General features: G+C 39.3%; 2 protein-coding genes across 6 annotated transcripts; one reads left to right on the top strand and one right to left on the bottom strand.

Annotated features, from left to right (window-relative positions):
* Positions 1–217: 217 nt before the first annotated feature.
* On the top strand, positions 218–24,861 carry cfap70 (cilia and flagella associated protein 70). Of its 5 annotated transcripts, none has more exons than XM_084357553.1 (28): positions 218–375; positions 1,404–1,590; positions 2,359–2,454; positions 2,590–2,672; positions 2,950–2,979; positions 3,094–3,279; positions 3,426–3,608; positions 4,688–4,782; positions 5,329–5,401; positions 5,529–5,666; positions 6,702–6,863; positions 7,047–7,133; positions 7,378–7,469; positions 7,670–7,730; positions 7,855–8,037; positions 8,220–8,351; positions 8,439–8,567; positions 8,963–9,096; positions 9,200–9,315; positions 9,656–9,880; positions 10,284–10,426; positions 10,846–10,998; positions 11,859–12,023; positions 12,335–12,424; positions 12,705–12,806; positions 13,437–13,484; positions 14,186–14,290; positions 24,841–24,861. In XM_084357553.1, exons 1-28 carry the CDS (start codon positions 310–312, stop codon positions 24,844–24,846), a joined length of 3,270 nt encoding a protein of 1,089 aa, XP_084213679.1. In that variant the 5' UTR covers positions 218–309; the 3' UTR covers positions 24,847–24,861. The 5 variants fall into 5 exon arrangements, with proteins under 5 accessions (XP_084213679.1, XP_084213676.1, XP_084213677.1 ...); XM_084357550.1 differs by lacking the exon at positions 24,841–24,861 and adding an exon at positions 22,134–22,437; XM_084357551.1 differs by lacking the exon at positions 24,841–24,861 and adding an exon at positions 22,134–22,437 and having other exon boundaries at positions 11,862–12,023.
* LOC311266568 (transmembrane protein 138-like) lies at positions 14,970–20,250 on the bottom strand (the record flags this gene model as incomplete). The annotated part of the gene is made up of 6 exons (XM_084368985.1): positions 14,970–15,111; positions 17,125–17,200; positions 17,489–17,660; positions 17,898–18,094; positions 18,365–18,429; positions 20,241–20,250. 6 exons carry the CDS (start codon positions 20,248–20,250, stop codon positions 14,999–15,001), a joined length of 633 nt encoding a protein of 210 aa, XP_084225111.1. The 3' UTR covers positions 14,970–14,998.
* Positions 24,862–24,881: the final 20 nt, after the last annotated feature.

Consider the following 24,881-nt stretch of genomic DNA (forward strand, 5'->3'; position numbering starts at 1 on the left):
ATCCCATTTTCAAAATAAAACGACACATATATGAAGCTGTCATTGATAGCCCAGAATATGAGCTGGCAACAGTGTTTCACTCTGCAGTGTCCGTAAAGAAACTCAAGAGATGGATTCATTGTATGGCGATAGAGATTTTGATTTAATAAAGGTTAGCTTTCGGCGCTCCCTTCTCTGTTTGGACAGGAAGTCACCATGTGTAGCAACGTTGCCATGGAAACGGCACTCCGCATATTCAATGAGAAAGCGACAACTGCTCGAAACGGCGGCTAACGTCAACATAAGTTATCATTTTGCGTTATTTATACAATGGATAAGCCTGAAAACACCACAGGAACCACGTTGACTATAAAAATAAACCGTGGAAATAACCTGGTAAGATCACTCAACGTTTGCTAGTTAGTGAGGCACAAGTGATGAACGTTAGAAATAACGTTAGCAAACTTAACTTTCATGACGCAACCAACGGTTAGCTAACGGTCAAAGCAACAAAAGTGTCCCTAAAGGGTGTTGGTACCTTTTTTTTGCAAGGTTAAGTAAACCAAAAAGACACAAGGCTTTCGCTCCGTGCTGACTGTTATTAAATTACAGTTTGAGGCAACAGGCTTGAAAGGGAAACTAACAACCGCTCTGGTTAGCCAACATTGTCGACTGTTATCGTAGTAACGTTACAGATACTTGATTTGAAATGAATGCCCTCCTTATAACTTGGATTATACATGATATTATTAATGAACTGAATCAGGCTTACAGTGTGTTAACTGATATGAACTGGTGCATAGGCTCTGATTTCTTTGTGTTGTTTCATTATGTGTTTAAAGAGGCAGTAGGCATCATTAGTGGGCTGTGCTGGCAAGCCCACTATGGACACCTCTATAGCAAAGCTATAGGTGTCCATAGTCCACACACAGACAGACACACACAGAGACAGACAGACATATATATATATATATATATATGTATATGTATATATATATATATATATATATATATATATATATATATATATTATTTATTATGTCATTGTCGTATGTTTTTATGTCATTTCCTGTATTGTATGCACTGACTGAGATGCAACTGTGATTTCATTGTAAGCTGAGCCTACAATGACAATAAAAGCATTCTATTCTATTCTATTCTATTCTAAACCAGAGAATTGATCGAAGAGACATGCCTCCCCAGCTACAGGTCCCATGAGGGCATGGCAGCATACCAATGGCTGAAACTCATGGGAAATGCTTTTGACATCATGTCAAGTATATGTTACTTAAAATAGATTTATTTAGTTGTTTTTACTGTAATGTATTTGAAACTTTATCGTTTTGTTCATTGTGTTGGGAAGGTTTGTGGATAACAGTGTCCACCTAGCAGTATACAGTATATTCTATTTCATCTCTTCTCAGCAAGGAAAAAAGGCAGACAGCTGCCAGAGTTTCCTGCGGGTTGAATTTGATGGAACGGTACTGGGAGAGTCGGACAAGAAGCAGGTGGACCCAGTGGAAAAGCGTGTTGACTTCGACTTTACCTGCAGCTTCCACTGCCCCAATGATACTGAGGCTCTCAGTGACATCGCCCATAAACCAATCATACGTAAGCTGCGTTTGAAAATGTTGTTCTGTCTCTTGATATCTGTGGTTTCCAAACATTTAGTTTCAGTCTGTGTTTTCATTCAAATTGTCCATCAGCGTCTCCTTGATAGCATTTAGCTCGACTGGTTCTGTCCACATGACACACAAACAAGCAATGGCTCTGTACGGACACCAGGGGATCATGGTTAATGGGAAGACTTAGGCATTAACACATGCTGATACTGTAGATTTTAAGATGCTAATATATTGTTATTTTAGCAGAGAAAATGTTTCATATTGCTACCCAGCAACCTGTTCTAGCCAGCAACTTGTAAATTCAAATTTGGACAAGTTGAAATGTTTTTGTTAAGCTGAAAGCAGATTTGACAGTTAGCTCATTGATAGCAAACTGACAAAAACCTAGCTTAAAAAAATACTAATTACACAACATTTCCGAAGAACTGGCTTTACTGTGACAATACCTCACCTGGTTTTTCTGCAGTTTTGCTGTTAGTTAATTGCGATATGATGATAGTATAGGTTTGTCAGCCATCCAAGACTTATTCTTTGTAGATACCCTCCTTGAAAAGTACTATTTTAGTCCCCCAGATTCATTGCCAAAAGTTGAATAAATACTGACAAGTCTACTGCAGCTGAAGTCAAAACAATTCTCAATAACAATGTCATAAAATTGGTGATAATTTGCTCACTGTTGAATGAATAAAACCTGGAGTTTTTGTGCCAGTCTGTACAGCCCTCTGTTTAATGTGAATGACTTTCTTGTGGTCAGTGACGGTGACAGAGTCCCTGCCTGAGGAGAAGAAAATTGAGGCAAGGACAGCTGTCATGGGCCAAGCTGTGGTCGACCTGCTGCAGCTGCTACAAGGTTCCTGTTAGAAATTATATGTGTTTTCATATTGTAATACAACAAACCGTTTTATCTAATCAAATGTCAGTTGCTTTATGTTTCCTTACAAGGCATGACTTTTACTGTTGGAATGGTTTTCTCCTCTGTCTTCAGGTCAGTGTAGCTTCTCGTCCACTGTCCTAATGAATCCAGTGACGGGCTCCTCAGCCAAAGAGATCCAGAACTCCAGCACCAAGGTCGGTCGGTTAATGTCTCGACACCAATGTCACTCAGTTATTTTAGGCTCGGGGTCTTCTTTTACTCTCATGCTGTTTGTAAAAGCTTTTATGACATTACCGTGTCATGAGCCTATACAGTGCTTGCTCACAGTAGGCTGCTTGGCAGGTATCTCAACCATATAAAAATTCTGCATATGATGGCTGCTCATAATGAAAGATATTGTAAAAAGCTACCAATGGTTGTCACACAGTTTTAATATTCACTCAGTATGTGTGGTTTATATTTATATTTCAGCTGCATTTGGTAAAGGACTTCAAACCTCAGGTAGGAACATCTGGCACATTTTACTACCTTGAACTTAATGATAACATTTGCAGACAATATAATAACACAGCTAAATACAATTTGGAACGTGCCTCATGGTTTGACCTCCTTTAGCCATCGACGCTGGAAGTGTGTGTCAGTGTGTCGGATCCGGTACTGCCTGAGGCTGAACTCTCAGCCTCAAACCTGCTGACGGTAACCGTGGAGACAGCCTATTCTGTCCCTGAGTCATGGATTCTGCCGTCGGGCCTTGCCCCCTCCACATACACTGCTGCCCTGTCGGTCCCGCTTACAGCAGAGGTTAGTTTTTGGAGCTATTTTAGTGAACAGAACAAATTACATTCATATAATTTTTGATTTTACTGTTTAAGGCAAGTGTAGATCTTTAAGAAAAAGAGACACAGTGATACCAGTAGAGATGGTTGTACTACTCATCTGACTCCCAGAAAGATCAGGTGCTGCTGTTCTGTGAAGGGCAGATAAAGGCCGGAGGGCAGAGGGAGGAAACGGGCCGACAGAGGAAGAGACCACATCAGGCCCTGCTAGTCCCGGGGAACCACTTCCTGCCTGATGTCTTCTTCCAGGCAGATCCCATTGACAAAGAGGACGGCGAGCTGACTGGCTTAGAGGTAACAGCACATACAGCCTTGGTGCATTTACAGTATAGTTTTCACAATAAGGCACACTACTGTCGCCAATTGTCCAAATGGTATGTACGCCTTTCATTTGATGAATAAACTTTAAGATAAACCCCATTTTCACACCAAACACATCTTAAAGGTGCCTTGAGACCTGCAGGAGTGTAAACGTCGTCGTTATTCAACAATGGTTTGAGCTAGACACATGCTGTTTTTTTCCCCTGTTTAACTAGAGAAGCAGGAGAATCTAAATGTTAAAGCCTTGTCGGTGACATATAGAGTGTAAGAGTCACATTTCTGAATACAACTCCAGTGGGTGCCAACACAGTGTCTGTGTCTTCAGATGCTTTGCTGTGAAAACAGGAGCCACACAGGATTCCTGAACTCAAAACAGAGAATAAAATGTTGAGAGAAGTTTATTGGAGTGACAGAAAAAGCTGCAAAGATATACGTATGTACAAGTTTGAGATTTACTACGGCTGAGACTTATTTGGGGCTTATTTATGATTCTGGACAGGAACTGACACGATGCATATCATTTTTGGCAGGAAAAAATCCTCACAAAAAAGCCCCATGGACACTGGCCAAAACATGAGCATAACTCATAAACAGAAGAAGACAGGAGCGTTAAATCACTTCTAACACAAGCCAAAGAAATGTGTAAAGATTTCTACGTTGAGTTTTGATTTCGATATTATGGTTTCCATTGTGGTAAATAAAATAAGCAAATTCAAGTTCAGTTTTTGTTTGTTTTACAAGCTACTGCCCCCCATTATAGTATATAGAGGTCTTTATTAAGTTATATGCCCAATTAGTTGAGATTGTGCTGATTCTGTAAAACTTGATGATACTGTAAAATATGACAACTTTACAAGGAAAAACACAAACTAATGCCGAAACTGAAAGGTATTAAAGTGGGTGCCAGAGGGAAAATTCTGAATATAGGATAATCAAATTGACTTAAGTAGCATATTTGATACTTTAGATTGTAACGTATAAAAAAAATCTGCATGGAGGCAGAGTCAGTTACACGGTCAGTTCCTGGGCTCAAGGTCTAAATGTTCCCACAGGACCGGGAGTTTCGCAACGAGGCAGAGACCACAAAGAACAGGGTGAGCTGGGACACAGAGATGCACTGCTTCCTGGATGCAGGAGGAACCACCAGGTCAGCTACACATCTCACACCACACTCCCCCTCCCTATGTCTGACCTTCAGGCTACCTGTTGGCAATGACTTTGAAGAGATTATTCTAGTAAAGGAAAGTCAGTCATCTGATTCCTGGGGCTATATCTGAATTTCTACCAAGGAGTCACATTTCAGGATTATAGCAGAGTGTACTTGAAAACATGGTTGCCTGGTTCAACGCATTTTCAGGCCAAATAGAAAGGAAAACCATGAAGTCAAAGAGAAGTCGTTTGATCTTTCACTCTTTTTACCTCAGAGCCTGCGATGAACCTGGGACTTAACACGTTTAGTACAGTAAAGTTGAATCTTTGTGAATAAAACTGGTCATTACACTAACAAGTAATTACTTGGGAAATATTGATAAGCAACACACATTCAAGAAAATACACATAAATTAAAAAGAAACATCAGAATGTATGCAAGTGAATTGCAGCATTTGGTGTAGAAATAACACTTGTAGAAAATACAGAATGAGAGATAAAGATACAGAAAATATATATGTATCAATGTTGGCTGTGATTTCAGGCTGCGGCAGAGGATCGCTGAGAACACACTCTGGCCGGTGGAGATTATGAAGTCGTCGGCTTCGCTGGCAAAGGTAGAATCCAAGCCAGTGAGGCGGATATGTATTCTACGGATATGTTGAAGCAACAATCAATGACTGGCTGGCAAGTGCATGCTGTCACACTTTGTTCGTGTGTGTGTGTTTGTGTGTGTATGTGTAGATAGCTGAAGAGAACCCAGAGATCCCTTTCCATGGTGTGGCATTTGTGGACGTGAGGCGACTGCTGTATCCTGGAGTCAGCCACATCCGAGGAGCATACAGCATTCATCCCTTCTCTGAGGCTGAGTTGCTGAAAAAGGTCGCACAGATAAACACAGTTGACTCATTTGCTTTCTCTTTTGTTCATCTATTTATAGTTCTTGATCTGGTTCTATATTTACTGGATCAAGCATCAGGAAAGCATTATCTACCAGGGTTAAGTTATACACAAATGGACTTCCATTCACTTTTTAGAGGGGTGTTCCTTTAAAAAACAGATGGAATTCCATTAAGGATATACCTGTTGGCTTTCTTAACACGGTCTAAAAAAAATTATCAATATCAATTTCATCTCTGTGTGTCCAATACAGAGATCATAGGTCTCAGGATACTGCACGGATCTGCTGTGTCATGTGATATAATAAGATATGATACAACTTTATCGGCAGTTTACGCTGACATTCATTTTGCATCCTTTGGCTGTTCCGGTCAAGAAGTTTACAACGGTTTAACGGTTACACATATGACACATATTTCTAGATGCACAAAGCACATTGAACACACATGACTATATATATCCTCAGATTAAAATTTTACTTAGCAGCACACAGATTTCGGTTTAGCATCAGGATAGACTGATGTATAAGAGAATTCTTCAGCCTATTGCATTTAAATGGAGGGACTCTAAATTGCCTGTTAGAAGTCAGAAATTGGTTCTCTGGTAAGAACGTGTGAGGGGTCAGAACAGAGGAAACACTGTTAGCAAGTCTGAGCATGCTCTTGTTGTGGGTCGCTTAAAAGGAGTGTGCCACAGGTAATTGATCATGTGTGGTACATAAACGAAGACTTCACTCAATTGTCTACCACCCCATTTTAAAAAAAGATGGGGCGCTGTGTAGAGTAAATGAGACTGATTTGTGACAGACACACGAATACGATACAAACATATGTTCATATAAAGGATATTACTACATGGGCTTCAGAAAACTGCTTTTGGTTAACACGGGTTGTTTTTATTTACCCTTTACACAGCGTCCTAACTCTTTTTGAAATCAGGGTTTTCCTCAATAATCCTAAAACTGATCATACTGTGTGTTCTGTTAAACCTTTTGCTTAAATGATCTTGTACTCTAAGGCCAAGCGGAGTGTCAGTGTGTTAAAGGAGCAGGCCAAGGCTGCAGCGGACCTGGTCAAACCTCGTGCTGGCTCGGCTGCGGGCTCTTACAGGGATAAGACAGGAAAGCACTTGGATGGAAGCAACAAGGGAGCCAGGGATACCAAGGAGGCAGCCAAAAAGGTCAGCAAGGTCCTGACAGAATATTTAGAGGCTTGGAAAACCTGACAAGACATCAACTGTTAACAAGTCCTCAAAAATACTTCAGCAAAGATTTTAGTTTGTTTCACCAAACTGTAGCCTTTAAAGTCTCAGCTTGTTTTCGTCAATGTTGAATCCTGATGTAACCTGCTTTTATTATGTCAGCAACCTGACAATCAGAGCAAGATAGCCGGCAGTGTGACCGACAGCTTGACAGAACATGAGCTACCACAAATCAATACTGAGAGAGATGTAAGCTTCCACTAAACAGAGCAAACTTCACACAGTATTAGCGCAGCCACACACACAGTGGGCGTCATTTACTGGAAACTGCTGTTGTAGTTACAGTTTTAACTGATGCAAGTACAGCAGTACAAGCTTTAAACTCTCACTGTACATCCTTAATACTGCAATATACTGTAAATCTGTGCTTGCTGTTTTCTGAATATTTTGAGAAGTCTTCAGCATATTTACATCTCATTCCTGTGATGGACAGACATATGTGGAGGCCAGAACTTACATTATCATTGAGATTGCCTTGGAGAAACCGCTGGTATCCAAAACATCTCCAGAGGAACTGGCCAGAAGGTAAAGTGTATATCAATCCCCTAGGTCATTGACTTTGGCCTGGTTCTAGTATTTAGACTGTCTTGCTAGATTGTGGCCATGAGCTATGAGAAAACTGCACTCTGTTCTGTTACATTTAGTCATTGCATCTACGATCTTTGACTGATTGTGTAACACAAATGACTGAGAAATATACTTAGGTGTGTCTCTATTTCCTGCAGGGTGAAGGAGTTGATCCCACCCAGACCTCCACTTCCAGCGGGTCCTGGCAGAGCAGAAAGAGTAAAACAATGACACAGTTATATATGCACACACACACACACACACACGCACACACACACATTCAACCACACGCCACAGAGTTGCTGACTTGCTGAATTCTCTCCATGAATGTGTGCTTCTGCAGGCAGTGCTGGACTTCCACAGGCAGATAGGCAGCATGAAGACCATGGTTTTTGAGCAGTGTAATGAACTGTTTGGAACGAGATGGGAGGTTTCAGGAGACTGCAGCTGGGAGCAAAAGCAGGTTGAGCTAAGGGGAGCGCTTAATGTCTCTGGAAGATACTTCACTTATAAGGAACAATTGAAGGTCAGACCAAACGCACACGGATAAAACTTGCACAAGTTTTTTGGAGATGATAGTAACCAGTTATTTTCCTGGTGTTGGTGACTCTTCTGTCGATATTGACTTCATAAGTGTGTGTGTGTGTGTGTGTGTGTGTGTGTGTGTGCGTGCGCGCGCGCGCGTGTGTGCGTGTTTCTGGTGTACAGCATGCAGTAGTTAGGATTGTTCGTGACAAGATGCAGCACACAGAGCAATTCACCAACCCTCAGGAGCTCCAGGCTTTTATCAGCAAGCTTTATGTTTACCTGGTGGAGGAAATGCACATAGCTCTCAATGGGGTAACCCACACACACACAATCAAACACTCACACATAGTATTTACATACTGCACATTTATGTTCATTTTTAACTCACGTCCTCACCAGACTTCTTCAGATGACGTCAATAATGACTCCCTGCCTGGGATCCAGTTGAGTTCCTCTCAGCTCAGGCATTTTGCTCGAGAGGCTCATCTTACTGGGGATTATCAGCAGGCTGTTCAATATTACCAAGAGGTAAAATAACTTGTCTTTCATAATACTTCTGCTCTTCACTCAAAATAAATGAGGAAAAGAACTGGCTAAAAGACTGGACTTATTTGTATAAATAAAACAGAGCACAGTTGACAGCCAGTCACAGGTGTCAAACTATTCACTCCTTTCAGACTTTAAATCAAAATGCATGCCTATTTATTTATGTATTTATTTATTGATTCGTTGCAACAAATGCACCTTAATGTATGCACTGGCTTCTTTGTGTCTGTTATTCACTGAGCATGTCAGCGTTTTCCTCTGTTTGTGGCCAAAAGTCATGTTGAAGAAGTACTTAATTATAATCTAGATGCAGATAATAACCCTGGCTGGTATAATTCCTTGAGTGGCCCCTGAATTTTGTATTTTTTCTCCTGCAGCTGGTGGTGAGGCATCCCAGTGAGCCCTCCCACAAGTTTGAGTGGGGAAGCCACTACATGCTGATCGGAGACTACATGAAGGCTAAAGAGTGTTTCCACGACGCTGTGTCCATCCAACAGTCACACCAACCCAGGTTATAAACATCCACTTACACTAAAAACAGAAACGTAATGTAACTTTACTTCCTGCCTGTCAACTAGGAAGTCCTGTGTGTCTGCATCCTCTTGTTTCTGCAGCCTGATGATGTGTGGGGTGTTGGCAATGATGTTTGAGCATTACAAGGAGGCCCAGACCTTCCTGGAGAGAGCCACCCAAATAGACCCACCCAGTGTGGTTGCCTGGACTCTGCTGGGTGAGAAGAAACATGTTATTCCTACCCCTGCTGTTAGGGTATGTCTGTCACTTAAGATTCATTAGTCTGGTTTCAGTGCAGAGTTTTAGTCTTTCAAATGCTGTTTCAAAGGGTTTTTTGAAGGCTAAATGGGAATTTTTAAGGAAAATACCCAAGAATGACAATCAGGTAATCACAAAGATGTTAAATCAACAACAAATATTAACATTTGGTTGAATAACATATATTCACATAAGCCCCTCACAAACTCTGACCCTGATAGACTCTGAGCAGTAAAGCAGGAGAGATGCAAGCAGGGAAATGTGCTGTCTCATTTTACATTTCTGCGTCTGCTGTCCAGGTTTGCTCCATGAGAGCCAGAACGAATCCATCCTGGCTGAGAGGGCTTTTCTGGAAGCCCAAAGGCATTTGAGGGCAAAAGAAGCAAAGAAGCAAACACAGAGGGAGGAGGTGAAGAAAGACAGGGACAAAGACAAGGAGGAGAAAAATAAAAAGGAGCAGCAGGAGGGGGAGGAGGAGGAGGGGGAGGAGGAGGAGAAGGCTACGTCTCCCACTGTTGACCAAGGTGAGTTGCAGTGTTAGTAAAGGTAGCCAGAGTCACATGGTGGACAACCAGGCACAGACACAAATGTCATCATTAGAGAAAAACAAAAAAACTGGGGCTTATTTACACAGTAATTTGGGGTTTGCTTTGTATGTGAAGTAGTTCTGGTTCCAGTTCTGCTGTGTTTTTAATGAATCTGTATGTGTGTAGACCTTTAAATTATTTAAGGACAGAAAACCTAAAATGTAGATAAAAATGTTGATATTCAACACAGTCTCACATTCAAAAAAATATTATCTCTACTTTCTGTCCACCATTGACTTTCTCTGTTCACTTTAGCCTGAATGCCTGTGGCACTGAATATACAGTATGGCTCCTGGTGAAGCCCATGCTACCTAACAGTGTAACTGTCATTTTCTCCTAGACCCAAAGTGTGCAGACCAGGACGCAGGGGCACAAGAAGAGCCTCCAGCACAGAGTGTCAGCTCTAGATCAGCTCCATCTAAACTCTCCTCCACCATTTACACAGAGACGGTTCAGTTTCTGCTGCAGAACAATGCCCTGCAGGTAAAAACTGAGCTGGACTCACACTGGTCAAATGTGACCAGTCATCCACAATGTACAGTACTGCTGTAGTGCTGTTTGTGACCCTCAGTTTTGTGTGCTATGAGGCTAAAGTGATTTACGACCATTATAGATGCTCCAACAGCTGGAAAATGACCCTTGGATGTGGAAAAGCCTTATGTTATGGAAATCAGTTGTTGGAAAGTCAAAGCAGATAAAAATACTTTTGCATCTAAAATGTCAGATGTCAGACGGCTTTTGTACACAGCAAAAACAGCACAACAGCAAGTTGTATTTTAAAGTGGACAATGCTACCCTCAATGTCTATTTGTCATTATCAAAGTTCCAGCAAAGATTATACAAAAAATGTCTGTGTTGTGGTTGCTAACAGTTGTCAGCAGTCACTGTTTTCCTGTTGTCAGATTGCGGAGCAGGCTCTGTCCCAGGAGCTGCTGTGGTCACTCGGTGGTCGCAGTGTCTCCCATCTTCTTCATCTCGCCACGCTGCAGCTGCTCAGAGCTGACTATTGCAGTGCCACCGCCAGCCTTAAAGAGGCATTGTTGGACAGTAACCAGGTACTCACACGCTCATGACTGGCTGAGTAAAGACTGGGTGGAAAATGTGACATGTATGGCTCGGTGCCTCCGTACTGATCTGTTAGTGTGAGGGTATTAAGTCCACGTCCTGTAATTTATCTTATGTTCAAACTGCAGCAAAGATTCATATTTTCGTGTGGATTTATGAACTTCTCTCACCTCATTTTTATTTGTATGCAGCAAAAATATAATTGACTCCCCTGATGACATGACTGTGAATACATTACATATTTACTCAAATTATTAAGTTAATCAGCATTGGCACCAACAACGTGACAAGTGCAAACTGAAAAACGGGATTAATATTTCGCTTCAGCAGAGTAGGTTAGTGTTTGCCTACATGGTGCTTCTTTTTTACGTGTTACGGATTTCAAGCTAAAATATGTTAAATCTGTGCTGGAGATTACCTAACTACTCTTAGTGTTCTTAGTTCCTGCAGTAACGTTATTATTACAAGAGTCTAACAGGCAAATCAGTACGACTTTATTAATATGTAAGGGAGGATTCCCCTGTGTTGCGATGCAATTATGTTTGAAATATTCCAATGGGAAGTCTAAGTTGGTTAATGCTTCAGTGTTGATTAACACAAACCTGGATAGTTTTTCAGTAATTCAGTTGTCATAGGATAATGTTATTGTCAATGCAGGGAGGTGTTACAAATTCCCTCCTAACAAAGGATTTTTGTCCCACTGCTTAGCTCAAGCACTAGCTCAGTTCAGCTCAAAGTTCTAACATATTTAGTCCTACCTAGGTTGTTAGGTTGTTGTTAGCACCATTAACCCTGATTAAACTGCATCTCTTCTGAACCTTGACCTGAGAGGTGTTGTCCACCCTGTCAGCAGGATGCAGATGTGTGGGCCCTGCTTGGTCACTGCCACTACCTGCAAGGGTCTATCAGTGATGCCCAGGAGAGTTATGAGAGGAGCCTGAACTCCCTGCAGCAGCTATCAGACTCTCATCTCGTCCTCATTCGCCTGGGATCCATCTACCTCCAGCAGAGGAAGGTCAGATACTGAGACAGAGCCTGTCAGATAAGACGGACAGCTTATTACTCATGGGTGATGAGTCAGGGGATTTTACCTGGTGCATTTCCAGGAAAGACCAAAAATTTCACCAGAGGTGGGGCTCCAACACACCTTGGAAAAACCAATCATAGCAGGTTTTGCTAAAATAGTGTAATTGGACATCATGAAGTCATGAAGAACAGTGCGTTTTCCTGGACATGTTGAAGCACAGCATTAATTGTAAAACATCCTGTCTGAAGCCCCTTCTGCAGTGCAACTGAATCTCTTGTTCTTGTGTTTTTAACTTTCAGTATGAGCAAGCCAAAGTTGTCTACCTGCAGGCTTGCGAGCAGTCTCCGTCATGCCTGACCTGGCTGGGCCTGGGCACCGCCTTTTACCGGGTAAAACTCCACCTCCACCTCCACCTCCAGAACAGTGGTGGAAACAATGGAAACCTTAAGAATATACAGTATATAACTCCTGTTTTCATGTTGGAGTTGCAAGTTCTAAGCACTGTCCTAATTATAATGTGAACAAAGCCCAGGTTACTCTTGAATGTGCTGTATAGTTTAGTTGGCCAACAAGTTAAATGTAAACAAGACAGATGTTGGGTTGCTGAAAGCCATATTTGGTTATGTTTGGTTATGTTTGTGTGTTTTTTTCATGTTTCTCTCTGTAAAGCTGGAGGAGCTGTCTATAGCAGAGGAAGCATTTACTGACGCCAACCATCTGAACAATCAGAATGCAGAGGTGTGGGCTTACCTGTCTCTGATCTGCCTCAGGGTTAGTGTTGACGATGATGCTCTGAAAACACACACACACCTGTCTGCCTCTCACCTGTCGTATTTCAAGACAGGATATGACACAATGTGCCAACATGGCCTTGTCTTATTCTTCAGTGAGGCTCGACCACTTCATTTGAGGAGGAAAAGCAAATTCCATAACCCTCACCTTTGTGACCTGAATCCCCGCAAGAAAGTAGGAGGACAGAGTTAAGCTGAAACAAGGAACTTTCATTTTTTGTTGATTCTGGTGGCCCCTGTGGAAGAAAAGTGAAACAAAGTTTCAAATACTGTACCACCAGATTACAGAGCAGCTTTTTCCTTCAGGGTGTGAGAAACTCAATTCATTGAGTTTTCATGATATGACTTATTCAACCAGGATGAGTCCAAATTTGACACTGTAAGCGTAACTATAACTTTTCAGAAATGGACAATCTTATCTCTGACGGAGTTGGTCGCTTAGGTATGTCATACAGAGGAATCTGTATTAAATTGGGCCTGTTTCAAATCCAGTTAAAAGTTCCTTGTATTAGGTTTGAGCACAGATTCACTTTTTCACTGTCCGCAAATTGATTTTTCAAAGCGGGTAACAGGAACTTGAACTAACCATGCAATGAACCTTTGTTTTCAGTCTGGCAGACAAGAGGAAGCAGAGCAGTTTTATAAATATGCAACAAGGGTGAGTCAGCCTGATGTTTGTCATTGTCACTGAGGTTTTAAAATAGGGATGGCTTTAGTTATGATAATTATTAACGCAACGTTATGTAGAAAATGGCATTTTAGCCCCCCCACAGTTACTGAGTGCAACACCACTGTCATAGTGTATATAGAAATCCCAGGTCTGCAACAATTTATCAGACATAATGTAGGTGCTAACTAAAAAACTCATTACATCATAACAATATTGTGTGTTGAAAACTTCTATCCTACCCTCTCACTGAAGTTACATAGAGCAGAAACAAGTGATGGGGGGGTGGAGTGGCTGAGACAGAGACACCATTCAACCTATTACGAGACACTATGCCATCAAAATGATTTTGAAGCTGTTATTTTAAGGTAAAAAAGTTACTTAATGTTGCTTTAATAATGGTTTGAAATCTATGTTTATTTTTTTAAGTGAACAAATAAACCTAAATAATTAATTTCTATATAAACATAAAACAAAGCTTTATGATATCGCCTTAATAACTGAAGAGAAAATGGTTTCATACAGATTTCCTAGTTTATTTTTTGTTGTCACACAAACAAATCTAGGCTTCTCCATTAATCATTCATTTTGTCACAAAGTATTACTTTTCATCCAAAAGCTATTTGAAAGTCAGGATATGTTTTATTTTTATGTAAAGAAAGTCTTATCTAATGAAAACCTTTTCTTCACAGTTCAACCTGCAGAATGAGTCACTTCTCAAAGAGTTTAATGAGCTGAAGGATCAACTCCGCTTCAGTCATCTGGAGTCATGCTTTGGAACAATCTCTGAAGCAGGGGTATAAATACACAAACACAGTGTCTAAAGACATTTTTTTAAAAGACATTTTATTGTAATTTTTTACTGTATTGTGTTAACATTTATTGTGACACACGATGGATCAGATTTTACAGAAAGTGAAATCAGTAACTGGCCAAACTGTAAGAAAATTCAATATGGACATTGCAAACAAACTCAAAGCAACACAAATAGGCTCACTTTTATATAAAACTGCAATAGCAACTTTAAAAAAAATGTACGGCATTAACAAAAGAAAGGAAAAAGGGCATGTGGTGACATTCAACAGATGTTAAAGAATCGTTATCTCACTTTTCATTTGTTCGGTCTGAGCAGAAAAACAAGCCTGATGAGATGTTTAGAAACGCCTCACTAGATTTTTGGCACAATCCTCGCTGTATCGGAGGGAAATGTTAAGTGAAATTTATATTTTGGCTACAGTTCCTGTCAGATACATTTACAATGCATATGTTTCAATGAATGTGTTTCTTATTTTAAATTTGAAAATAACAGTTCCTAGAATGTAATTCGTATTGTTAATGAAATGCATACCTTTAAATACACTGTATTGAACTGGTCAGTTTTTCCCCATTGTATGGGTTTTCAAATGCAGACTATTTTAATTTGCTTTCCATATCGGCATTTTTATTTGTGCCTTGTTTATACAAGTTCTGGCCTCTGTGGCATCATGTAGTCTGATGCAGGGGAGTCACTGTCTGACCCGATCAAAGAGTTCTCGCAGCCACGGTGAGTCCTCATAGAGGCGAGGGTCACCCAGATACTCTGAGGTCCTCTTGTACAAGTAGTAGTACAACACAGAAGCTGTGAACAGGAGAATATGTGAGGATGTTTTAATATATACAAACAGACAGAAAATACATTTGTTTCCATCAGACAGTCTCAAGGTGCTCTGAGTCAGACTTTCACTAGCCCATAAAAAACGGGAGAGGTTTGAAAAAGTACATTCTGATGAGTCAGGGGTAACTTTATCCAAGGTGCTGACATTCAAATATACTTGATATCTTGGACTCCCCCTTTTCGTATTAAAAAAATCCACCCATCACAGAAGTAGTCCAGTTTTCTACTAAATAAGCAGCATAATTAGGAAAATAAACTTGCAAAAATGTGAGACTTGCTCTTGTCATGTTATCCATCACACTGAATCATTTCAGTTGCTGTTCAGTGCGCCCTTTATTAAAACCAATTTCCAGAAACCAGAAAAATAATAACGACATTTTAAAAGATAAATGCATAAAAATATGACAAATGTCATCAATGTGAATAAATCTATTATTGTCCCTTTTTATTTTGATAATATTTTAGCCATTTCCAAGTGACTGCCTCCCATGTCAAGGCTTTGCACAATGATAAAGATTGCTTAAGCTATAATATGTGACTGTACATGGATGTTAGCATTGCAAACAGGCAGCGACAGCTCAGATCAGAAAAGTACAACTCAGCCAGCAGAGTTTACTTAGCCTTAAGGTGGGTCGATAATGAAAGAGGTTTTTGTGAGGTGGTGATGCAACACTGAATCACACACTCAGTAACCGTCTGGGTTGGTCTTGAGTAGCAGACAAAACAGAGAGATAAATAAACACGACCACATTCTGTCCTCACACTTAATAAAGGATCACCTTTAGAGAACAACAACTACACAATAAATCCTTTTATCCACTTAGCAGCTTATGCTCGTATGAAATCACACCCGCATGGCAATGTGAGATCACTTCCTGGAGCCTGATGGTAGCGAGGACAGACTGACACTGATGAAGAACTCTGAGAACACTGTAAGCTCTCTGTCACTGACCTTCACCAGAGCATAACTAGAGAGATAATCACACTGAAAATCCATTTCTTCAGAGGTCTGAAACCAGCTTACATAAAAACAGCTCCGTGCACAATGGTGAGCAGGAACCTATTGAGTCAGTCCTTTGAAGAAGAAGAATGTTTAATCCTTTTTTTGAAATTCAACATTCACTCTTGTCAATATTAGTTTCAAGGGAATAACTCTCCATATTGTCTATTTTTTTCAGCAGAGATAAAACACCAAAGCTCTGTTGTATTCTAGCTCTTGTAAACTGAGACTAGATCTATAGCTGCAACTTGGTTCTCTTTTTCTTCTTCCTTTTTTACATTTTTTAAATACATTTTACATTTATGTTATTGAAGGAATACAGAAGCTATCGAGACAACGGTTTTTAATATGTAGACTTCTGTGTAGAGCCGGACCCATACTCGATTTTTGGGGCCAATACTGATACTGATATTAGGAAGTAAAACATTTCCTATAGTGATATATCAGCAGATATACATACATTTTTTTGCAATGATCCTTCAAATGTGCTTATCACTTGTGACAATGTTTAAGTTGTTTAATGCTGCTGGACTGGATGTGACTTAAACCTTCTCAAGATCCCCATCTCAGTGCCTCTCTCCACCCCGCTAACAGAGAGCAACAGTAGCTAATGTTGTGTAATGTAGTTAATATATTAAGTTTAGAAATGGAGTCCGCAAACAAAAGCAAATGACCGGCTTCCAGCACAACACAGTCCCTTTAACAATTAACTTCGTTGACTTAAATGACATCAGTGCGCTAAAACGGTAAACTTCGCTGGGAAATTAAAGAGTTGAAATTATCCAAGCATCTTTCTGTGCATAATAATCTTTTAGTGTCTTTACATATCATTGCATATTGGACACTGATATTTCTGATTATCTGTTGATAATATCAGCCTACCCAATATATCGGTCTGGCTCTACTTTTGTGGTTCGACATTTAAATAAATGCTTTTGGTTGGCATTAAAAACATTGTATTAACATGTCATGCTTACCTGTTCTTTGGAACACAAACAGCACCTGAAGGCCGTCCGTCCAAATAAATCTGTTGGTATTTAGCCAACGCATATTCTGGAAAGATTATACAGAAAAACATTAATGGTCATTTTCATCTCACAGCTTTGAAAAACAAGATAAAAAAAGAAGGAAATGAATTCCAACTTGCTCACTAAAATTGGACTGACAGGCTGACAAGTCGTTCAGACACTGATTTTTATATATAAATGGTCAAATTTTAACCTACTTTTATGAAATTTGTAGGATTTTGCCCCCAGTGCAAGTCTATTTGGTTCTTATGGTAAAATAAACATGCATGAAGACTTTATTATATCTCTCTATTTGTGCACATACAGCACGTACCATGAGCCAGGAGTGGAGTATGATACTGAAGGTCAAATAGAGAGCAGAGAGCATTAGCAGAGATCTAAACCGCTCCAGCAATATGGCGACCAGGCCGACCTGGAACACGAAGGTGTTAAACAGCATCAACAGAATGATGATCAGGTTGAACAGGATGGCAATATCCTGGATACTGTTTGGGAGAAGCATACAGAAAGAGAGAGGATGGGAGAATATGTGACCAGCAGAAAGGAGGGAGACAAGAACAGAAGGATTACTGTCTTTGTACAGTGCTATTTCATTTCATTCCAGCATCCCTAATGACTCAGTACAGACAACTAAAGTGTACTATTCTCAGCTCAGAGTTGTTTTCCCCCCTCGAGCTAAAGATAATGCTTGGCAGCTGAATCAGTGAGGAACTCTTACTCACATGAAAAGCACCAGCTGGACGGCCGGTTCTGTCCTCAGCAGCTCGCTGAAGGAGTTAACGAACAGGTCGAAGGAGAGCAGGCTGAGCTGAATCAGTAACACCAGAGAGTAGTTGCTGGTTTGGAGCGTCTCTGGCCCGAAGGCTGGGCGCCCGGGCGGATACGATGGATCCAAGGCTGCGCTGCACTTGCCCACACACTACATAGAAACATCAATCCACACTCAACAGTCCTGACTGTTTTGGGGCCTTGGTGAGGCGTTCAAATTGCTCCACAATTCACTCACAGCATCAGGGCTCCATTTTCTCTGGTTAAAATGTGTCCTGTTTACTTTGGAAAAATTGAAGTCCTTTTAAAAGGGGAAACAGAGTCTGGTTTTGGGATGAGCTGCCTGGAAGTCACAGAAGCCAACATGTCACAGTGGTTGATTTTTACAGCTCCAACATGAACAGATGTGGTGGCTCAGTACAGTCTGTAGTGTGGATTTTCTTGAATCTTGGTGCAACATCAGCACCGTAGTGAATCCAACAGAGACTGTGGAAGGAGATAGAAGAGGCACATTAGTATTCTGCTGAAAAACTGTATTTACTGCACAGTGCAATTCTCGTTTAAAGCAGAGACTTGATTTGAGAGAGAAAAGAAACATGTCCCATTGTGTTGTTCTTACTAAACGTAACCAGACACGTTCTACAATTTGTCAAATTGAAGTAATCCATTTAATCCTGTCTAATGTTGATACTTCTTTAAGAGCATAAACGTTTAACCTTTTTGACTTTATTAACACCTGAGTGCTGCAGAGAAACTGCTGAAAAAGGATTAAATGTTTGCATCTGCAGAAGAATAAAGCGGAAGTGGATGATTAAATAAACCTTCACCTGGTGAATAACACTTTCACAAAGAAGGGACTTAATTCTTCCAGTAGCAGCTTGTTTAACAGTGGTATGAGTAAACATGAACAGTTCTCTGGAGTTCAGCATTGACTGGCATGTGGATGACTGAATACATTTCACACAGAGCCAATATAAGCAGGGCTTAAGCATGTCCTCTGTGTAATTCTTCCTCTTGCATGGGAGTTTGCATGTTTCTATATTGGTCGTTCTTTCACAGGTTGCATCCTTTATTTTTAGTCACAACTCAATAAATTTAACAAGCCCAATAAATTGATTGGGCATCTTGATTGATAAGGTTGATGATTTCCCAGTCATAATATAATTCCTTGCATGTGCATAATCAGTATCCGCTGCGTTATTTTATGGGTTGATTGACTATTATAATTGGCTGAGTAATCCGAGAACACACTGGATTGTCCGAAAATTCATTGGCCCAATGCTGAAGATGATTTTCTTAGCTCAGGAAAAGTTAATGTAATGAAAACACATGTTGGGAAATAAAAAGTACAGAAAAAAACTGTAGAGTTCAAGGAATAAATTAAATGCGTTCCATAATCCAAATGATTAAAGACTTGTGTCTGAAGTCCTAGTCCTGGTTTCAGCCCTGAATATGAGCAGAGAATATTAACTGAGGAGAGGCTGTACCTCCCAAATGATGTGACTGACCTGTTTGATAATTTAAGGGTCCTTAGTATGTATCCATGCAGATAGTTTGGGTTTTATTTGTTCACATTTTGAGATATTCATCGGCGATTTCTGCCTCTTCCTCGCTGTCATCAATTTGTAGTGGAGCTACTTTAAAAGAAATACGACCAAGTGACCGAGATATTACTCTGGAAAGAGAAGTCCTCGTGAATTTCATGTTGTTTTGTTTTGTTTTTTAGTACCGAGAGCACCAAAAATGAGATTCCATTCACCTTTGTATAGGCATGGATCTTGGCCTCTTGGATATCCCAAAACCTGGAAAAATTCAATCAAAACTATCTGCACAGATAGATGTCAAAAGAGGCGAGCAAGAGAATGTTTTTTTTTTTTTTTTTCATTTTAGGTGAACCACATTTTTAAACACACAGTATGCATTTTTTCTGCCACTAGGGATCTCTCAATCAAAACAAAGACGTAAGTAGTGTGGAATCATGGGAGTTGTTGTCTTCATTGTTAAACAACCACCATTGCTAAAGAATATCTTTCTGACTCAGAAATCAGGTTTAAAGACGAGGCAATGTATCAGCCCAATCGCCAGACTTGCAACTTTATGTTTCTCTAGATTCAATTTCTGTTTTTCTTGTGTTTTAACACTGTGCTTATGCTCTGGTTAGGTTTAGGGATAAAAACCACTTGGTTATGGTTAGGAAAACATCATGTGTGGCTTAAAATACCGGTAGTGATCGCCACAAACACGGCTGGCATGTGACACGTTGGTATGGACGAATCTGTGGTTTGCAGAAACGTTACCTGCTGACATTGTTTCCTGGCGATCGGGTTGGATGTATTAAAGCTTTAAGTTTAGTCACATTTGCCAACTTCCTTCCTCACTCTCTGAAGTATCAACTGATGATTTCCCTGTAAGTTATTGCAGCTGCAGTTGCAGATTTCTGTGGGTTTGAGCATCGTTGGAAATTGGATTTGAACAATCTAAGTATTAAGACAATGTTTATAGAAGTCTTGTTGAAAGTGTTTTAACTTAATATGTGGACATGAAAAAAACGATGAGAACAAAAACAGACTGACAGACAGAATTACAATCATTGCCAGTAAAGTTATAGAGAAAGAGCAGAAACAACTGGGATGTATTTATAAAACGCAGGTTAAATGTCTGGTTCATCCCCTTTTTAAAGATTCATGAAACTGCTCTCAGCAGACACTACAGTATATAACTGCTCCAACTGCCGAACACCTAAAGGTATAAAGGTAGCACAACATGCAAGCACGAGCAACATGCAAACATTTCGACCTGATGAAGACCACTAGGCCCAAACGTTAGCATGTTGGTTGAGAATAGCCAGAATAAATTAAGAATAAGTTAGAAATTCGGATTTGTCATCGTTGTCCTAAAGATGTTTACAAACTTTGTACCTTTGGGTATCCAGCTGTTGGAACATGTAACTTTGGTTTAGCGCCACAAAATAAACACTGCATCCTCTCAAAGATTAGCGACAGAGCCAACAAACATTTACAATAGTTTTTCATACCAAAAGCAATAACTGTATTCACACTGGAAACATGGTCATTATTGTTGTCTGCACTGTGCATGTTGTGTTAGCTATTATTATGTGTATTTAACCACATTTGTGGACAACAAAGATTATGATTATCTGGGTCAATATAAATACACAATTCAACAAAATATATAACAAAGGTTGAGTCATTTTTTAAATTTTCATTTAAATGCAGAAATTTTACATATTTAGAACTACATGTTTTTATAAAATATCTTTAAGCACAAGACAATTTGACCTTAGATCAATAAAACCTAAGCCATTTTTGCAACTATCTAGACATAGCTAGTCAAATTTCCAAAGAAACTTCCAAAACAAGCCCCAACATGGATTATGATTTAATTGAATTACAACTAACTACACCAGGACTTTTACACAGTGAACTGCAGTTTACCGTTAAGCAGAAGAGCAGCTTCTCTCTCCTGATGATGTTCCCTCAGGTTTCTTCTTATCCTTTCATTAAAATAGACTATTTCTTCACTCTCTTGTTGAATATCGAGAAACCAGGTCGTCCTTTCACTTGTGTTGTGACATTATTTAAGTGGGAAGTGTAAATCTTTGCCTTGGCCCCGCTGGCATCTTGTGAGCCAGGACAGACTTCTTCACACTGACACCAGGTGGATCCTCTTATGACCCCCATATATTTATAGCTTGGCACGGCCGTGGCAGGTGTGAGGAAGATTAGGACTACTTCTAAACGGTGGAACGTCCAGCAGAAGACTACTTATTCTTGGAAGCTGTCCCACTGAGATTCTAGGTTAGCAGCCCTACTGTCTCCTGGGCTATGAAATGATTATGGGGAAACTGAAAATAAGACTTAAAGTCTTACAGAGGAAACATCTTGTTTAAGGTTTTTCCATGACTGTGGATACACATCAGAGGCAAAAAGTCATCAATTCCCACTCTTTCGTCTTATAAAATCTACTCAGAAATGTATTAGTTTGCCAGATATTTAGTTTTCCTCTTGCATGAATATAGTGCTGAAATTTAAACAGCCTTTCTTGTGTTCGTCATTAATGTGCTCTCAACTTCTACATCTTAGTACTGCACCATTTAATCTCCTTAGGAACCTCCACAACAGCTTGTTGCTTCGCACGGTAATTATAAATCCTCTCTTTTACTATTTCAGAATATCAACCAACGACCGTCAAACTGCTGCCAAATAATCAAAAGTGTGTGTACCTGTAAATGAAGGTTCAGAGATTTCAGAGGATGAAGCTGTCCAGATGATGCATGTGGCCACAAACAACACAGTGTGTAGCACAGACTTACAGCTTGTGTCTAACAGGGTTTATCCCCCCATCTCCCTAATAGACAGGCACCGGATTTTTGTTGTGCTTTTTTCTCCTTGCGCCTTGATTAGTGCAACAGCTTCTTCTCTTGTCTTAATCAAAACAACGACAGACTGTACAGAACTTAGATACTTGGCAATTTTTTTGCTCTTCTTATGAATTTTATCATTCATTTTTTAAAATTTTATTTCATTTTATACTTTCTTTGATTAGTGCTGTTTAAATAAAGTTTCTTAAATTATATATTTTATAAATTAATATAACCTTAAAAATAAGGTTGAGTTGATGCAATGGAAGAGTTTGCTTATGATGCTCAACTGATTAGAAGGTTGTTCAAAATTATGTTGTTGTTTGGTTTAGGTTTGTAGATATTTTTTTGCCATATATAAAAAGTGCGGTGATTTTTTTTCTTTATTTATTTGCTGCTTTGTACCAAACCTTTCTTTCAAAAAAATTAATAAATATCAGAAAATAATGTTCCAAAATCAATTTCTTTGTGTACTTTAATAAAGTGGTGGTTTTTCTTCATGGTGGGCTGACATGTATTACAAATGACAAGAGGTCAAGGCTGTGGCTCCTCATAAGCGAATGATGATGGGTTATAAATGTGTGTTGTCGGAGCTTTTTCAGTCACATTTCCTTTCAAGATTATGGTAATACTTCAAGGAAAGCTACCTGGAGTAAGGCCAGAAGAAAACTAGTGCCACCTAGTGGTGAATGTGCATCACTACACACACACACACAACACAATGCTGCATCATTTACCTGTAGGGGACTGTAGCCTATGTTAAAAGACTTGCATTTTGGGAAGGGTTAAGTCATGAGTGAGCCACAAGAGATAAGCATAATGAGGTAGAGACATCATACTGTAAACTACTGTAGTACTGCCTGAAATGTAACAGGAAGATCACAGTGACTGTAATGTCCTGTATGCATTGTTCTGGATTAATTAGTGTGTTTTCTTGAGTAAAAGTACTGAGTAAAGAGTATTGGCAGCAAAATTTACTTCAAGTACCAAAAGTATTAATTATGCAGAATGGCCCATTTAAGAATGATGTATATTATAATGCTGGAATATAATTATTGATGAATTCATTTGTACATCTCTGATGTTGCATCTTGTACAGGTAGCGTCTGAATTTCCTCACTTCTTACCTTAACCTATAATAATACATCATAGTTTATTAGTTGAGAATATTGTGTATTAACAATCTGAATCTGCAAAGTTGAAAAAGTACCCAACAGTAAAAGTAAATATATTGTGGTAAAGTAAATGGTAAAAGTCACCCATATGAATTGTACTTGATCCAAAGTCTTAAAGTATGTGATAGTCAATGGACATGTAATACAGAGGAAAACTATGCATATATTTACAAGTATGTATACACTGATTATCAGATCTGATGTTCAGCATTTTTCTAATCATCAGAATCGGATCGTTTTTATCTGATTACCAATAAAATAAGTCATTTTTAAATGGTGCTATCGTGGCTGTGATGCAGCTGCAAAGTAACTAGTAACGTTAAAGTTATCAAAAAATGTACTGAGTAAAAGGTACAATATTTGTCTATAACATGTAGCAGAGTGGAAGTAGCAGGGAAAGAAAATACTCAAGTAAAGTAGGCTACAAGTACTGCAACATTGTACTTGAGTAAATGTACTGAGACATGTTTCATCACTGGTAAACTGGCACTAGGTAAATGTAGTTAAGTAAAAAGTACAATATTTCCCTCTGACATAGGAGAGTTATAAGGTAAAAAGTAGCACACAATGGAAATATTCGAGTAATATAATTGTGTTGTGTGTGTAAGTACAGTACTTGAGTAAATATACTTACTTACAGTCCATCACAGGTAACTAGTAACTGAGGCTATTAAATAAATGAAGTTGAATAAAAATGTACAATATTTCCCTTTGACATGCAATGGTAAAAAAGTAGCATAAAATGGATATACTCAAGTAAATTACCTCAAAATTGCATTTAGTTCAGTGATGTAACTAAGCACATTTTAAGTAAATGTACTTAGTTACATCACTGGTAGCTATAAATAAATGTAGTTGTGGAAAAATCACACTATTTCCCTCTGACGTGTAGAGGAGTAAAGGTAAAAAGTAGTATAAAATGAAAATACTCAAGTAAGTTAACTTGTTTTTAAGTACAGTACTTAAATAAATGTACATCCCATCACTGGCAATTAAAGCAATTAAATACATGTAATTTAGTAAAAAGAACTACATTTCCCTCTGACATGTTGGGAAGTAAATATAAAAAGTAGCATAAAATGGAAATACTAAGTTGCTTTCAAGTACAGTACTTGAGTAAATGTACTTAGGTACATTTCATCACTGGTAACTTGTGACCAAAGCTATTAAAAATGTGGATGAATAACAAGTACAAACATTTCCCTCTGACATGAAGGGAAAAGTCGAGGTGAAAAGGAGCATAAAATGAAAAAACTCAAGTAAATGACCTCAGAATTGAGTAAATGTACTAAGTTACAGTCCACATCTGGATTACCAGTCACTATCACTTTGATCCTGCAGGTCTGAGGGCTGTACAGACACCACCAGGCCTCCCCTCTTGT

The sequence above is a fragment of the Pagrus pagrus genome (assembly GCF_965226575.1).
Source record: "Pagrus pagrus genome assembly, chromosome: 1".
Lineage (NCBI taxonomy): Eukaryota > Metazoa > Chordata > Actinopteri > Spariformes > Sparidae > Pagrus > Pagrus pagrus.